General features: G+C 42.3%; 1 protein-coding gene across 2 annotated transcripts in view; it reads left to right on the top strand.

Annotated features, from left to right (window-relative positions):
• The window catches only part of epha4b (eph receptor A4b), a 401,770-nt gene extending 387,355 nt beyond the window's left edge, over nucleotides 1-14,415 (top strand). For both annotated transcript variants that reach the window (XM_070883360.1, XM_070883361.1), the window contains exons 12-17: nucleotides 1,469-1,530; nucleotides 6,043-6,252; nucleotides 8,952-9,101; nucleotides 10,827-11,020; nucleotides 11,148-11,303; nucleotides 13,933-14,415. In XM_070883360.1, coding sequence (XP_070739461.1) covers nucleotides 1,469-1,530; nucleotides 6,043-6,252; nucleotides 8,952-9,101; nucleotides 10,827-11,020; nucleotides 11,148-11,303; nucleotides 13,933-14,047 — 887 coding nt within the window. In that variant the 3' untranslated portion in view covers nucleotides 14,048-14,415. The remainder of the gene's footprint in view (nucleotides 1-1,468; nucleotides 1,531-6,042; nucleotides 6,253-8,951; nucleotides 9,102-10,826; nucleotides 11,021-11,147; nucleotides 11,304-13,932) is intronic.
• Nucleotides 14,416-14,894: the final 479 nt, after the last annotated feature.

The raw sequence follows: 14,894 nt of genomic DNA, 5'->3' as shown, positions 1-14,894 counted from the left end.
TAAGATAAAAGTTTCATGAATTTTCTCTGTCAACTAGCATAAGGCACATTGATAGCATTGAAATAAATCCAGACAATTTCAACAGATGGGCCAAGGGTAGCAGATGTGCTTCAACATGGATAAATACAAGATATTGCAATTGGAACATAAGTATGAAACATCTGCCATTATATTTTCCCCCAAATTTTCCCTTAAAGGAGGATATGATTAGATCTGTCATATGCTAGATGGCCAATAGACAATAAATGAGCCAAATGAACATACAAAGCATCAAAAGTATCCAATTTGTACAGGTTACTTAAAAATGATCAATACTGCCACGAGATGTCACTGGCATACCAATCCCTTACATTGCAAAACAAGTAAAATATAACTGGAGACAGGCTATCATTACTTGACTAACATTGTTCCTACATTAGGACCAAGAGCTGGAAAGTGGGATTAAGCTGGATAGCTCTTTTTTGGCCGACTGAGACACGCTGGGCCAAATGGCCTTCTCCTGTGCCATAAATTTTGATGATTCTATAATTAGCTCCTTGAATCCAACATTAGGTTTCTGAAATCTTAAATATGCTCCTAGGGCTTGAATTTCATGGGGAATTCTCCCGATCACTGGCTGTAACTTTGGCAGATAATCCATGGAAATCCTTACGCCATTCCTCAGGGTTTCTGTGACTCTTCCAAAGTTACAGCAGACAATCGGAGACCCCTGTGGAAATGTAATCCCCTAGTTTCAGAATCTTGAATCTAATAGTGGAAGTGATATTTCGAATCTAAAAGGTTAAGTGTTAGAGGATATAAAACTCATAATAACAGTAAATGCTTAATAACTGGTGCTGATACAGCAAACTATCCAGTGTCTCTTGCATGTCAAGGATATTTTGAATTTAAATGTTTAACACCATGAACTGATATTTAATATTAAAACTGTATTGATACCCAACAAGACCTCAGTTGGGGTTACTGAAGTCTGGTAGGTAGGTACAAATGCAAAGCAGACCGTGAATCCTGTTGGTGCCAGTAGTTTTTATGCCGTGGCAGAGGGTTTCCGCCGCTGGGTTCATGGACAGGTCTGTATTTCTTGTCCAGGAATGAGTTTGGTGATGCCCAGTGTCTCTGCATTGCTTCGGGTCAGTGACATCATTGCAACTTGACATTTTATTTGTGTTTCAAACCAGAATTAGGTAGGGGTGTCAACTTTGAATGTGTGGGTATCTGATAAAAGTTATCCTGCTCTTTGGATCTTCAATACAGCCCCTTTTGTAGGCTTCAGGATTATGTGATCGCAATGTCACTTGGAGCCTTATCTCTTGATAAATCTCTGCTTAACATCATTAATTCTGTATGTAATCTGGCGAGTACTGGGAACATGGAATGTGATTATGCCAGCTCACTGAATTACAAAAAAAATGAGTCCAAACTCATTTCGTACTACTTTATATTCACTGCTCTTTTCTTCCTCCTTTAGGCAAACCTGTAATGATAATAACTGAGTACATGGAGAATGGATCTCTCGACTCATTTCTGAGGGTAGGGTCTGCTTTATAATTAATACTGTGGCACTTGTTATTATTGAAGCAATAATGATTCACCCAAAGGAACGGCTAGACTTTGGCTAGGTACTTAAAACAAATGAAGGTGAATTGTTACAAGCAGATCTATATCCTGTTTAATTTTCTCATCATAAAGGATATTTGACTATGCATTCACTTTGCCCTCCCTGCCACTGGCTGCTTTCCTGAATGCTGTATGACATTGGCTCCATTACAACTGTTAACTCTTTCTCTACGTGGTTGCAAGTGGTGAAATTATCGCGCAAGTGACATGAAATGAATTCAGTCTTTGCTCCTTTTGTCTCACATAGAAGGTGCTTTTATTCACGTGATGATTGCTACCTCCTAATTGCTCAGCAGCAAGTTTTCTTGTCGCCTGCTCGGGTGGTTGTCCCCAGTTCTGTTTTGTTTTGGGGTTTCTTTGTGTGTTCTGCTGTCAGGAGAAACTCTACCCAGTTTCACAGCTGACAACAGGCAGAAAGATGCAGCGGCCACCCAATAAATTTAGGATAAAATATGGCTGTACAAAATCCTCTGCACTTTGCTAAGCTTAAAAAGCAAAGGAATTATGCTTGCAAGTAATACCAGGGTGTTTCTCCCTTCATTTTCAGTCATCCATTTTTCCTCTGGTTTTCTCCTGTCAATTCTTTGCCAACTGCTTTAATTCCAAAGGCATACACTGTGGAAAATTCAAATGAAATGTCATTATGAATAAATATTTAGGCAGATTTTGTACAGTGATTTAAAGAAATAATCTGCACATTGCTCCAACACCCAAATGCTATGTGGAAAATATATTGCTACATGAGTGAGTAAGCTGGCTATGGGAGATTTTAAGTACCAGAATCCAGGAGTGAGGCCTGATCAAGCTGTGAGGTATTTGTCAGCCAACTTGGAGACAACCTACGTTGATTGAATTTATGTCATTTAGCACCCAAAACAGATATTGGATTCAGTAATATTAGAATGGGACTCCAATACTTTTTGGGATATTACATGAGGTATGAGACTCGTCTAACTCAGTTTAGGGATGAAGAGAATCCCAGAGCCAATAGTCACAGTCACTTACCAAGCTGGGGAGGGCTAGAGTTTGGGTTGGTGGGGGGATGGTGGGGGGGTGTCCAAGGACTCTGCTCATTCAAGTCTCCTCGAGACGGATTTTCCAGTCATTTGCACTCTGTTTTTCGCCCCGGAGTGGCGGCAATGGCGACAGTGAGGTCTACTGGGCGGGCGATTGCCTCCAGCACCCCCTGGGTGTTTTTGGGGCTGATTATGCGGCGGCGTAGAGCAGCACCGCCCGAAGAGCTGCGCCAGTGTGCAACGCCCCTGGTTGCGACACTGGCACGCTTTTTGACTCCCGCCCGACCCGTGTGCCCCGCAGTGCCCCCTTATAGTGACCATCTGTAAATGCGGGCAATCCAACCTGTACTGACTGTAGAGAGATAAGTAATGCTGGCCTAAGGTAAGTGTGATTGTTTTTTCTTTTCATTTTTTTGTGATTTATTTTGTGGTGGCGAGGGCTATTTTTGGCAATATTTTTGTTGAGGGTTTTTTCAGGTTCTTTTGTTTTCTCCCCAGCTGTCTCTCAGAGTGCAGCCAGGCTAGCTCTTTAGCTCGGAATTTTCCCATGCTAACGCCCTAAGAGGTGTAAACCGCCTCCCTTAGCATTGCGCCTCAGACTCAGGGCCCAGCTGCCCAAATTTGAGGCGTAAATTGTTCCCGAGCGCAAACATTACCGCTTCGCTCCCAATACCACCTTGAAATCATCAAAGATGAAAATCCAGCCCATCACAATGTCTCATTTGGGGAAAGGGTGATCTCATGGATTTATGGTGTAGTCAGGTTTGTTTGTCTCAGTTGGTTGGCTGCTGCTTTAAGTGAAGGAATCGCAGACATCTCTGTGAGGAGCTTGGCTTGCTCTCTGTGTTGGACGCTGATGCCGGAAGCGAGGTTGACTAATGTAAGATGTAAAGGACAGCCTGCAATTTAAATAATGGAATTTGACTCTTTTATTAATCTTAAATAACTCAACATAATGTGTTTTTGAAATTTAATCAGTATAATTCAGTACTATTTCATATGCAAGACTTAACATTATTAGCTGAGTAATGATTATTGATTTTGTAATTTATTCATGAATGAAATTTGATCAATGGTTCCTCAGTGATTCAGTATCATCACATGAAATTAGCGTATGTATTTTCATTCAGACAAACCCATATTTCTATCACATTTATACTACCATCTGTTCCTTCTGCTTGACCTCTTTCACTTACTTGGTAATATACAATAGCAAGATAAATAGTGAAATAGCTCGGAGACTGGTTTCTGGTACTCGAGGGACTGGTTGATGTAGTCGGGGGAGGGAGTAGGGGGAGGTGGGGGTGGGGGCAAGGGCAGGGCCTTCGAGGTCTGCCAGTCACTGAGATTTTTATAGCTCAGTTGGGTCAGTTCCCTTGAGATACACTTGGTTGAGTGGTGGTGGGTGGGATTTCCCAGTGATGCCAACTATGAAGATTCACAGTCAATTATTTTGCATATTTATAAGATCTCTAGGATGGTGATACATATCTAATAGACTGTTTGCATTGTCCACATCACTGTACAAAAACTAACACGATGTGACAATTTGAACTAGTTATCTCCAATTTGTCACTAAAGTACAGGAATATAAATCACTAATCCGTAATTAATATGTCAGCAAACAGCAGTTACACTTACATGTGAAGCTAACTAGGCACTGACTTCTTGATTAACTGCACAGCTTGTCCAGCTCAAAAATACTGGCTGTCAGGTGCAGCTGGTCTATTGCTTGGTGGTCTATAGTGTTCTCGATCAGGCCAACATCCCCAGCATTGAAGCATTGGCCATTCTCGACCAGCTCCGATGGGCGGGCCACATTGTCCGCATGCCCGACACAGGATTCCCAAAGCAAGCGCTCTACTTGGAACTCCAACATGGCAAGCGAGCCCCAGGTGGGCAGAGGAAACATTTCAAGGACACCCTCAAAGCCTCCTTGATAAAATGCAACATCCCCAGCGACAGCTGAGAATCCCTGGCCAAAGTGGAGGAAGAGCATCCGGGAGGGCGCTGTGCACCTCGAGTCTCGTTGCCGAGAACATGCAGAAAACAAACGCAGACAGCAGAAGGAGTGTGTGGCAAACCAGATTCCCCACCCATCCTTTCCTCCAACGACTTTCCTTTTCTTTCCTCCCACCTGTGACAGAGACTGTAATTCTCGTATTGGACTCTACAGTCACCTGAGAACTCACTTTTAGAGTGGAAGCAAGTCTTCCTCGATTTCGAGAGACTGCCTATGATGATGATGATAGCTTGCCCATTCTAAGGTATAAATGAACTAAAACCAACACCAAGAGGCTGGTAGCTTACAGCGAGTGAAGTACCAATTCCCTATTTGGTTCAGATTTCTTATTTTGACTTTTCTTGGTTGGTATATGTGTTAACTGCACACAATATGATTGATTTTCACTTTGTAAAAAATCAGATTATTATGAAGCTATGTTAAGGTGACCTCCCATACTATGAACAGACATACATATCTGCCACCTGTTTACAACATGACCACCACATTGCCTGTATATATAACGCCTATAAAGTAAAGAATGTCCCCATGTGTTTCAGGTAGCCATATGAAACATGGAACTAGGGAAGGAGAGATCAGGAGGGGTGACCCATCACTTGGTTGAAGAGGTGGATTCTGTGAGGAAGGAAAAGGAGATGGTGAGGCAGAGAAGTTTGGGGATAGAATTCCACAGAGTAGGATTCGGGTTACAGAAAGCACGGCTGGCAAGGGTGGGGTGCAGAGACGGAGTTTACACAATAGGCCCAAATCAGAGGAGCATTGTCCAAGAGGAATAGGTAACATTACCACAGGTAAGATATCCCCTGGGAGGACAGACGCACAAACATTAGCGTCCTCGTCGATGACATTTAAATTGCACCCAAGAAGGTAAAACAACACTTCATGATTTGAACCTATCCCTAGCCTACCGAAAATCCGAGGTAATGCGCATTTCACCTGTTCAGTTTTGTTTTCATCTGAAATGGTCCCCCCTCTTCTAAGAGGATCAATTGAAAGCTCAAGGATTCTACAACAAATGAGTTTCTTTTTCCCCAAACCAGTTGTGAAGTGGACTGTTGTGCAAGGTTTTGTTCCCTGAGAGACTCGTTTTACGGTTTTGTAGCAATGTTCTATTCTGTTCCAGCTTAAGCTCCTGCTATAAATAGATGTGTTGTGTGTGATTCTCTCAGGATATAATAGAGCATCCTTAGAAAGTCAGCTCGGAGCTGAGCTGAGAGAACCACTGCGGCTTTCAAGTCTGAAGACATTTATTGCTCAGACCATGTCTATATTTGACCCTTTCTGGTTTGATTCAGCTTCTGACATGGTCCATTCCTTTCCAATAGGTTAGGTACCTAATAAAAAGAACATCAAATTGATTTAATAATGTTTTATATTTATATTCAGAAGCGTGATGGACAATTTACAGTCATCCAGCTAGTTGGAATGCTCAGAGGAATTGCCTCAGGGATGAAATATCTGTCAGACATGAACTACATACATCGGGACCTTGCGGCGAGAAACATTCTAGTGAACAGCAATTTTGTCTGCAAGGTCTCTGATTTTGGGTTGTCTCGAGTGCTGGAGGATGACCCAGAGGCAGCCTATACAACTAGGGTAAGTGAACACATCAAGCAGCATTCACTGGCACTCCAAAGTCAACACCTGAACTATGCTAGCGCAAAGTGTCAGCCGTGGCTCAGTGGTATCCCTCTTGCTGCGGAGTCAGAAAGTTCTGAGTTCAAACCCCATTTGAGCACACTAGGCTGACACACCAGTGTAGTACTGAGGTAGTGCTGCACTGTTCGAGATGCCGTCTTTTGGATGAGACGTTAAACTGAGGTTCCATCTGCCCTCTCAGGTGGATGTAAAGGGAATGGTGCTATTCAAAGAGCAGTGGAGATCAGTAAAGCACTTTCGGCCCTCCTGAGGTCATGAAAGGTGATTTATAAATGCAAGTTCTTTCTTTCAAAGAGAAAAGGCCCACCACAATATTTTCAGGATACTCGGGATGGGCAATAATTACAGCCTTCCTACATTCCGAGAACAAATCTTTAAAAACCTATAGCCAATGACCTATGTCTCAATTTTTATTTCTTTCATGTTATCCAAAGGTTTAAGTGGACTAGAATTTCCTATCAGCCCGCCAGCGCCCGATTGCCGCCCAAAATAACGCTAAGATTCCCAAAATTATCGCCGGCGAAAAATTCCCCCAAAAAAGAAAACAATTCCAGCGAAAAAAATAGATGTTGCACCCCGATTCTCTGCGAAAAAATGGAATCTTGGGCCGATTGGGTGGTTCTTAAAGAAAATTGGCAATAATTAATAAATTGACTAAAAATTTACACCGGGGCTGCGGGTTGGGCCTAGGAGGAGAAAAACACAAAAAATATTTTTTCCAAAAACATAAAATAAAAAATCATAAAAACATTCTCAGGACCCTTTTCACTTAAATCACTACAAGAGAATTTAAAAATAATTATTAAAAAAACAATTACCTTTTTTTTGCAGGGCTACTTTTCTACCGCCCAGCTCCGCTGATTCTTGTGGATGTTTTTTTGCAACTTACCTGCGGGTCACCGCTGAGCCAAAAATCGGGCAATGGTAATCTGTGGACGTTGCATGCCGACGTTCCGCACCCAGCAGGACTTCAAAACCATCGGCGGAACTCAGCTGGGGAATTTTTTGGCGAGCCACTTCTCGCCCCAAACGGCCAATACCGCCGGGAAACCGGGCGGTGAAACAATGGAAATTCTAGCCCAGTGTTCTTTGACATATTTTTGACCAAAGTTATAATTTCCAATTCATTCAGTGTCCCAATAATAACTACATTTGATGTGAATTCCTCAGCTAAATTACCACTTGAACTGAATAAGCATTTTACATACATTACAATCGTTTACCTTCACACTCGGAATCAAGCCTAACTGACATCTGAAATTCTCATTGCTTATTTTTTGTAAGAGCCGTTAAGGCAGTAACCGGTCGGTAAGCACCTACCGACGGCTCAGTTGGGTGGACGTGCCGACATTTGCAAAATTGCCCTCCTTTATTATTGTGGCGGTGGACGTTTCCGCCGTGCCCATGTTCCACACCGACCGGCGGTGACCCCCTTTCAGCCCCACGTGGGAAATTGCTCTGTGGGAAATTGCCCAGTGGGAGTGGATCAGGCTACCGCTCGGTGCCCCCGACAGCTTTCCCCGGGTGGGAAGCTGCTAGTGGCTGGGCGGCACATCCGCCATTAAAGGAGAGGGCGCACTGCCACCATTTTATTTTAATTGTTGGCCGACTCCGAAGACAGCCCGACAACGGCAGCCTGACACCCCCCCCCGCCACTTGGGAACTGGGCCACTGGCCCAGCCGAAACCCTCCCTGGTAGCCCAGTGGGCACTACTGAATTCTCTGCAGATTTGCAGCAGCCCTCCCCTTTAACTCAAGGGGAGGGACGTTGTGACGCGTCAGCGCGGATGTGGCAGGTCCACATCGTGCTGACATCATAAGCGTTGCATTAACATGGCCAACGCAGTGCTCATGAGTCTGCCCGCCTTCCGCCCCGTTCCCCACCGATTTCCGCACCGACGGAGAAATATTTTAAAAAGGGCAAAATCCCTTGAAACATCCTCAAGGAAATCGGTGAGTGCGCCCCATTTCAATCTGAGGGCAATTTCGGCCCCTAAGAATATTGGAGCTTTCAAAACTGCTTCAAGGTAGGTTTTTGTTAGCGTAAGGATAGCAAAAGATATTGAACCAAAGTGTGCAAATGGCGCTGAGGTACAGGTCAACCATGATCTAATTGAATGGTGGAGCAGACTCAAGAGTCTGAATGGCCTACTCGTATTCCTATGTTTTCAATAGATGAAAATCTATAGCACATCACTCAGAACTTTTTAAACTGCATTAGAAATACAGAAGTAATGATGGTACAGGAAGGACCTCTTCTGCATCAGGCACATGATCAGAGTAATGTGAGGGTGACTATTCATGGAGTCTACTTTGTGCTTTGCTCAATCTGACCTATATTGACAGAGGCCCAATTACAGATACTCAGTAAAGAATTAAAAGTACTTCAGCCCATTCCCAACGTTATGAGAGCACACGCACAGACTCAGAAACCAAAACCTCGAAAATGCTTCAAATTTCGGTCCTGCCAAAAGTTGCAGTCAGTTCTCCCGACTTTTGCTGAAAATCATAGTTCACCAAAAGCAAAGCAGACATTTTACAGAAAGCACGGATAAACATTTTACACTTATTATCTTGCCTTGTTTTCTATAAATTGGTTCACTGTATCTCAAACTTTTGCTTGCATGTGTTTTCAGGGAGGAAAGATCCCTATCCGGTGGACAGCCCCAGAGGCCATTGCCTACCGTAAGTTCACTTCAGCCAGTGATGTATGGAGTTACGGGATTGTTATGTGGGAAGTTATGTCATACGGAGAGAGGCCTTATTGGGAAATGTCCAATCAGGATGTAAGTAACAAAAACACATGCTCTGCTATAAAACTTTTACCCATAATGCTTTAGATTGTTCATTTAAGCTTGAGATATGATGTATAACATTGAAATAAATAAGAGTCTCCATTGTACTCTAAGGTTTTGTCTCTACCAATTTTCTCCCAACCATTTCTTCCTGAAGGTGTTGACTTCTTGCAGAGATTGTCTCAGCGGTGTAGATCATTCTCTGGTCTCTCAAACCTCTGTCCGTTATTTACGTGGTGAGCCTCAACAATTAAGTGTTGACAGGCTATTCAACTGGATGGAGCACCACAACTAATTCTAATCTTATCTGCACCCGATGCCTGTGCACATATGCCTATAGCAGTGTTTACTGGATAGGAATCAGGGCTGAGATCTCGGGCTGATTTTGATCTCCCTCATCGAGGGACACTGAGAGCGACTGTAGCCACCCTACTACCGCTCTGACTGAGCAAATTAAATGCAGGTCATAGATTGAATCTGGGACCTCGGTTACTCACTGGAAAAATTCACTAAGTCATCTAGTTCACCATAGTGTACAAACCAAGAAAATACCATTTAGCTCAACAAGCACCCTCACAGAGTGAACCTAAACCCAAGAAGGCAGCTAAAGGCAAAATCTCCAATGAGAAAAAACCTTGTGAAATTCCTGCCTAACATAGTTATTGCTATGATTTTTCTGCAGTTTAATAGTTAAAAGTCAAGCAATGCAGCAAGTGATCATGCTGAATGTGGATGGACTGAGTTTAAAGTTTGTATTCAGTCAAAAGATAGTTATGTAACCAATTCCCAAGAACTCAATATAAATATTACAAGCCACCTCCAAGAGTCATGCATCCTTTTCTATAGGATGACCCAATAAGAAGGAGCAGCTCGGACAGGCTCCCACGAAGGGTGGTTGAGACTTGTACACTGGATTCCTTGAATAAACAGTTAGATTCTGTAATAGGGAGGTGGCAAAATTAGTCGCCTGCGAGGTTGAAACTCAAGGGCCCAACAAATCTCCTTCATCCAAAACTATCTTGTGTTCTTGCCATTATTTTGTGTGTGTTTGAATGCCTAACAACTGGTGCCATGACTATCACAATTGGCAGTACCTTGTTATAACCCGAATACATTCTAGAGAGAGTTTCTTTCCATAGTTTGCAAATCGTTTGCAGAGGCCGAGTCATTTCTCCCCCATGGCAGGTTTATAAAACAATTTGTGAACAACTGTTGCGATTTATTTTTCTCATTGCTGTTAATGATTGGGATTGTGTTGGTGAGTCATTCAACACTCTGAAGATTGTGCTGGAGGAGCAGTTGAAATTGTGTGGAAAAGATCAAGATTGTTGGTTGCTCTTTGAGAAGAACCATTTTAATTCTCAACCCACATACTGCGATCAAGATTCCACTGGAGTATGTGCAGAGCCTTGTACTACAATTGAATTGTAATCTGTATGTACTTGTTGAGAGCTAACTGACTATTTCTGAATACTGATGAGATTGTTTAATATAATTATTTTTTTTTAAAAGAAAAATACTTCATGAATATTCAGATATTACACAATAGCTGGGCCTGCTATGCTGTCTATTGATTCCACTAACTTCTACTTATTTATTTATTGCCTTTGAATGATTGAAACCTGAATAGTAACTAGTTCCTTGGGAATTGCTGCAAGGACTAGTAAGTGTAGATGACAAATATTTAGTAAATGAAAACTGTTGCATTCTTCGCAGGTGATTAAAGCAATAGATGAGGGATATCGCTTGCCAGCGCCAATGGATTGTCCTGCTGTACTTCATCAGCTGATGCTAGACTGCTGGCAGAAGGCACGTGGAGACAGACCCAAATTTGGCCAGATAGTGAACATTCTCGACAAACTGATACGAAACCCCAGTTGCCTCAAAACGTTAGCCAACGATGCAGCTTGGTAAGATTTAATGGATCTAATGTTGAAATGGAAAACTTACCTTCAAAAGTCAAATACGTAGTCACATATTGAACTGTTAGGAAAGGGTTTCAACTTTTCCTCAGCAAAATTGTTTCTATATTTACAGGTCAGGCAATTCCTTGCAGGATCCATGTACACCAGACTCGTCAGCCATTGCCACAGTAGATGAATGGCTTGATGGTATCAAAATGGGCCAATACAAGGAGAACTTTTCATCAGCTGGTTACGCCACACTGGATACTGTTGTGTATATAAACAGCAGGTACTGTAAGTGGTAATGATAAGGGAATGGTTTTGGCTTCCCAGGATCCTGAATCTTTCATTTAAATGTACTAAAAATATAATTGCACTATTTTTAATTAACACATTAGTCACCAAAATTAACCTTGGATTTTGTAACTAATTCCCAGTACCCCATCACTTTCCAAATTTACACTATCCTCTTAAGTTAGTCAAACTGGACATCATCACAGATGCACTCAATGGTCCTGAATGACTTTGCACTTGCCTGATACTCCCGGAGATTCGGACATTTGTGCTCCTGGGCCTCTATGTGTAGGCCTGCGCAGCGACCTACATATCTCAGAGGCACGGTGGTTCGTAAGCACCCCTGGGATCACGAGGGCCGGTCTAACAAACGAAAGAAGGGAATCCCCATTCATACTTATGGGAATTCCGTATGTACGGAACCCTCATAAGTTTGAATGGGAATACCCCCAAATATACACGTATACTTCAAATAAATTTTAAAAAGCATCACACATTTAAAATTCATCAAAATGGCATATAATTAAATATTTGAAACAAAAATTAAATCTTTTGAAAAATAAATGTACATATTTTAAAGGGGCTAAAAATAAACTTACCTTATTTCACGGGTTTTTAAATGTATAAATTATTGAAAAAAAAATATTTTTCTGTTCTTGAAAAGTTTTATTATGCTGGTAAAAGCGAGCCTTAGGTCTGCTTTTACCAAACGTAAGAATTTCACAGGCATTTGCTGGGCAGAAGTTGGGCAATTAGCCCAACTCTCCACCCGCGGAGGCCCTTTTCCTGGGGATGCGTGAGATCTTCTTCACAGATCGCAAGTTCCGGGTTTTAGCACATGCCTAAACCTGGAATTGTTGCGTCCCCCGAAGGCACGTGTGCACCTCGTACACACCCGTAGGGGCCACAAATTATGGCCCAATGCAATTCCTTGGTCAAATACACTAGGAGATGCAGTGCGGCAGAAATGGAAATATGCTTCACGAAGGCTGCAGAAGAGAAGGGCGAGGGAATCCAAAACTGCTTACTGAGGAGTTTTTGACCAGTTTTAACCTGGCAAGGTTTAACTGTAAAAATATAATTTCGTTTTAAACCTAAATAGGGCTCGAGGGGCAAGCCTTTTGATTTTGCTTTCTTTCTGAGTGATTCTGTCGGCATGAAGAGCTCTTTTTCTCCATCTGATTTCTGTTTGCTCATATGGAGAAGCAATTTTGAGATTAGTTGGTTAACCAGCTGGCAGAGAGAGTAGCCAAGTCTCGAAACTAACATCTGGTTAACCGTTACATAATTCAAACCTCAATCGCTATCGGGTTTGATTCTCTGCCTTGTAAATTAGCAAGCACGTTTACTAAAGTATGGTTTTCATTGCTTGTTCTGAGAAATAGTACCTTACATTTTAACATTTTAATGACATACATATCTGCTAATTTTGTAATGAATATTCTATGGATGGGCTCACATTACTCACAATAAATGGCTTTCTTTTGAAGAGGTTTCTCTTGCTAGGCTCCAATTTGACTAGATTCCATTGAAGGCAAATATATGCTTTCTGTGTCACTTGTAGTGTTCTTGATGAACAAGTTTACAATTTTGCAGCAAAAATGCACACAAGAAATCTTCGCCCTTAGTTTTTCACGATAATAAAATGTAGAGTGGTGTTGCACAGAACCACCTGGAATCGTCGCAGGGCATCTTCCAAATACCCACCGTAATCTCAACGGGAGATTGGGGAACCCCCACAGATATTCTACTCCAACATCACTAGTTGGTTACTCTCTGGACAGAGACCAAGATTAGCCAGTCCCAAAATATATTGCATCTCAAAAGAACTTATTGTGAAAGTCATTTGTCCTTTCACCTCTACAAATCTTTAAATGCTGACTGTTCCATACCAAGTCTCTCTCACCCATCACCCAACTTGTCAGCAACCTCCACTGGCTCCCCATCCTTTAGGGCATTCATTTCAAAGTCCTCATTTACAAATCTGTCCATGGCTTTGCTCCACCCTGCTTCTGAAACCCCTCCCAATCCTGGTCTTGCTCTACCCTGCCTCCGTAACCTCCTCGAGTCTAGCCTTGTTGCATCCCATCTCCCCAATATCCTCCAGTCCTAGTTTTTCTCTATCCCGCCTCCATATCCTTCTTTAGTCATATGTTACAGCCACACCCTCTGATTTTCTGAGTGTGGACTACTGTGTGCCCCCCTCCTTCTCTACTCCACCACCAGTGGATGATCTTTCCCCATCATGCATTGCACTCTGGAATGCTCAGATCTAGGCATTGCTACTTTGCTCCCCACCTTCAGAAGTCTCCTCAAAGCCAACTTCCTTGACCATGGCTTCAGTCACCTCATCTAACCTTCTTGTTATGGCCATTGGAATGGTCTACGATACAAAATTAGCATCTAAATATTGTTAGAAGATTGAAGATGCATTAATTTTGATTATAACCAACATTTTTGTTTTGCAATGATAAAATCTTGCCTCAGTACTTCGAAGTGTTGAGCGAAGTGTGAGATTTGGTGCCACCCTAGTAGAAATATGCACGTCCATGGAATAAGCATGCAAAAAAAAATGATTGTCTTAATATGTCGCTCTGATTGAGCTGTTTCTTGCCAATTTCTAGTGACCTCTGCAGAATCGGAGTGACATTAGTTGGGCACCAGAAAAGGATCCTCTGGAGCATTCAGAACCTTCATACCATGGCCAACCAGGTACATGGAGCACACATTCAAGTATAACAAAGTCACGGCACCGAAGTGCTGTGGGCTGGACTCTTAGAAAAAAATCTATTGAATACCCTGCTTCCTTCCTCTTATTAACAGCTCCTTTATCACTGGTGAAGAGAAAACAGCCTTTCATCAAAACGTACATGCAGCATTCATGCAGCATTCATACAGCATGCAGCTGTCATTCCATGCAAATATTCGTTATTGGCACATCCCATTCAAACTGATCTTTGCGAATGGAAGTGATATGCAGAATGTGCTGAAGATAACAATGATGGTTTGATTCATCACGGAGTAATGATAGTTTCCTAGTCACAGACATCTTGCACTCTAGATGATTCTTTACAATAGCCACTGATGGGGATTCCATCTCCTATTTGTCGTTCTGTTGATTTTTCATCTGATTACTTGGGGAGGCTGTCAAATAACCCTTACCAGTTTGAAGGCAGCCTGATTAACCTAGCAGCTGCAGATACAACACATACATTGTCCATTGACGCTACAACCTCCTGCTGCCCCCTGCTCAAAGGAAGGCCTATTCAGGACATTGGGAATATGCTGGAGAGCCAGCTTTGAAATGAGCTTGAATGAATAATCTCCCAAATACCCATTGACCACCTAATTGAACAGAACACAGACTAGAATCAGCCTCCATATCTCAAGTGGATCAAAATATGGATATAATCAGATTGTTTTAAAATTAAGATACCATGGTGAGGACAAAGGATACCAATGTTGAAAAGAATAGGAAGGAAGACACAGTTAACTGGGAATTATTGGTTAGGCAATGGCAGGCCCGAATATTAAAGGCTTATAGATTGTAGGATTTGCTCGATTCCCATGAATCAAATGACTGAGC

Source organism: Pristiophorus japonicus, chromosome 6 (genome assembly GCF_044704955.1).
Source record: "Pristiophorus japonicus isolate sPriJap1 chromosome 6, sPriJap1.hap1, whole genome shotgun sequence".
In the NCBI taxonomy this organism is placed as follows: Eukaryota; Metazoa; Chordata; class Chondrichthyes; family Pristiophoridae; genus Pristiophorus; species Pristiophorus japonicus.
The sequence above is the reverse complement of the archived record's forward strand: the minus strand, read 5'-3'. Positions and strand labels throughout refer to the sequence as shown.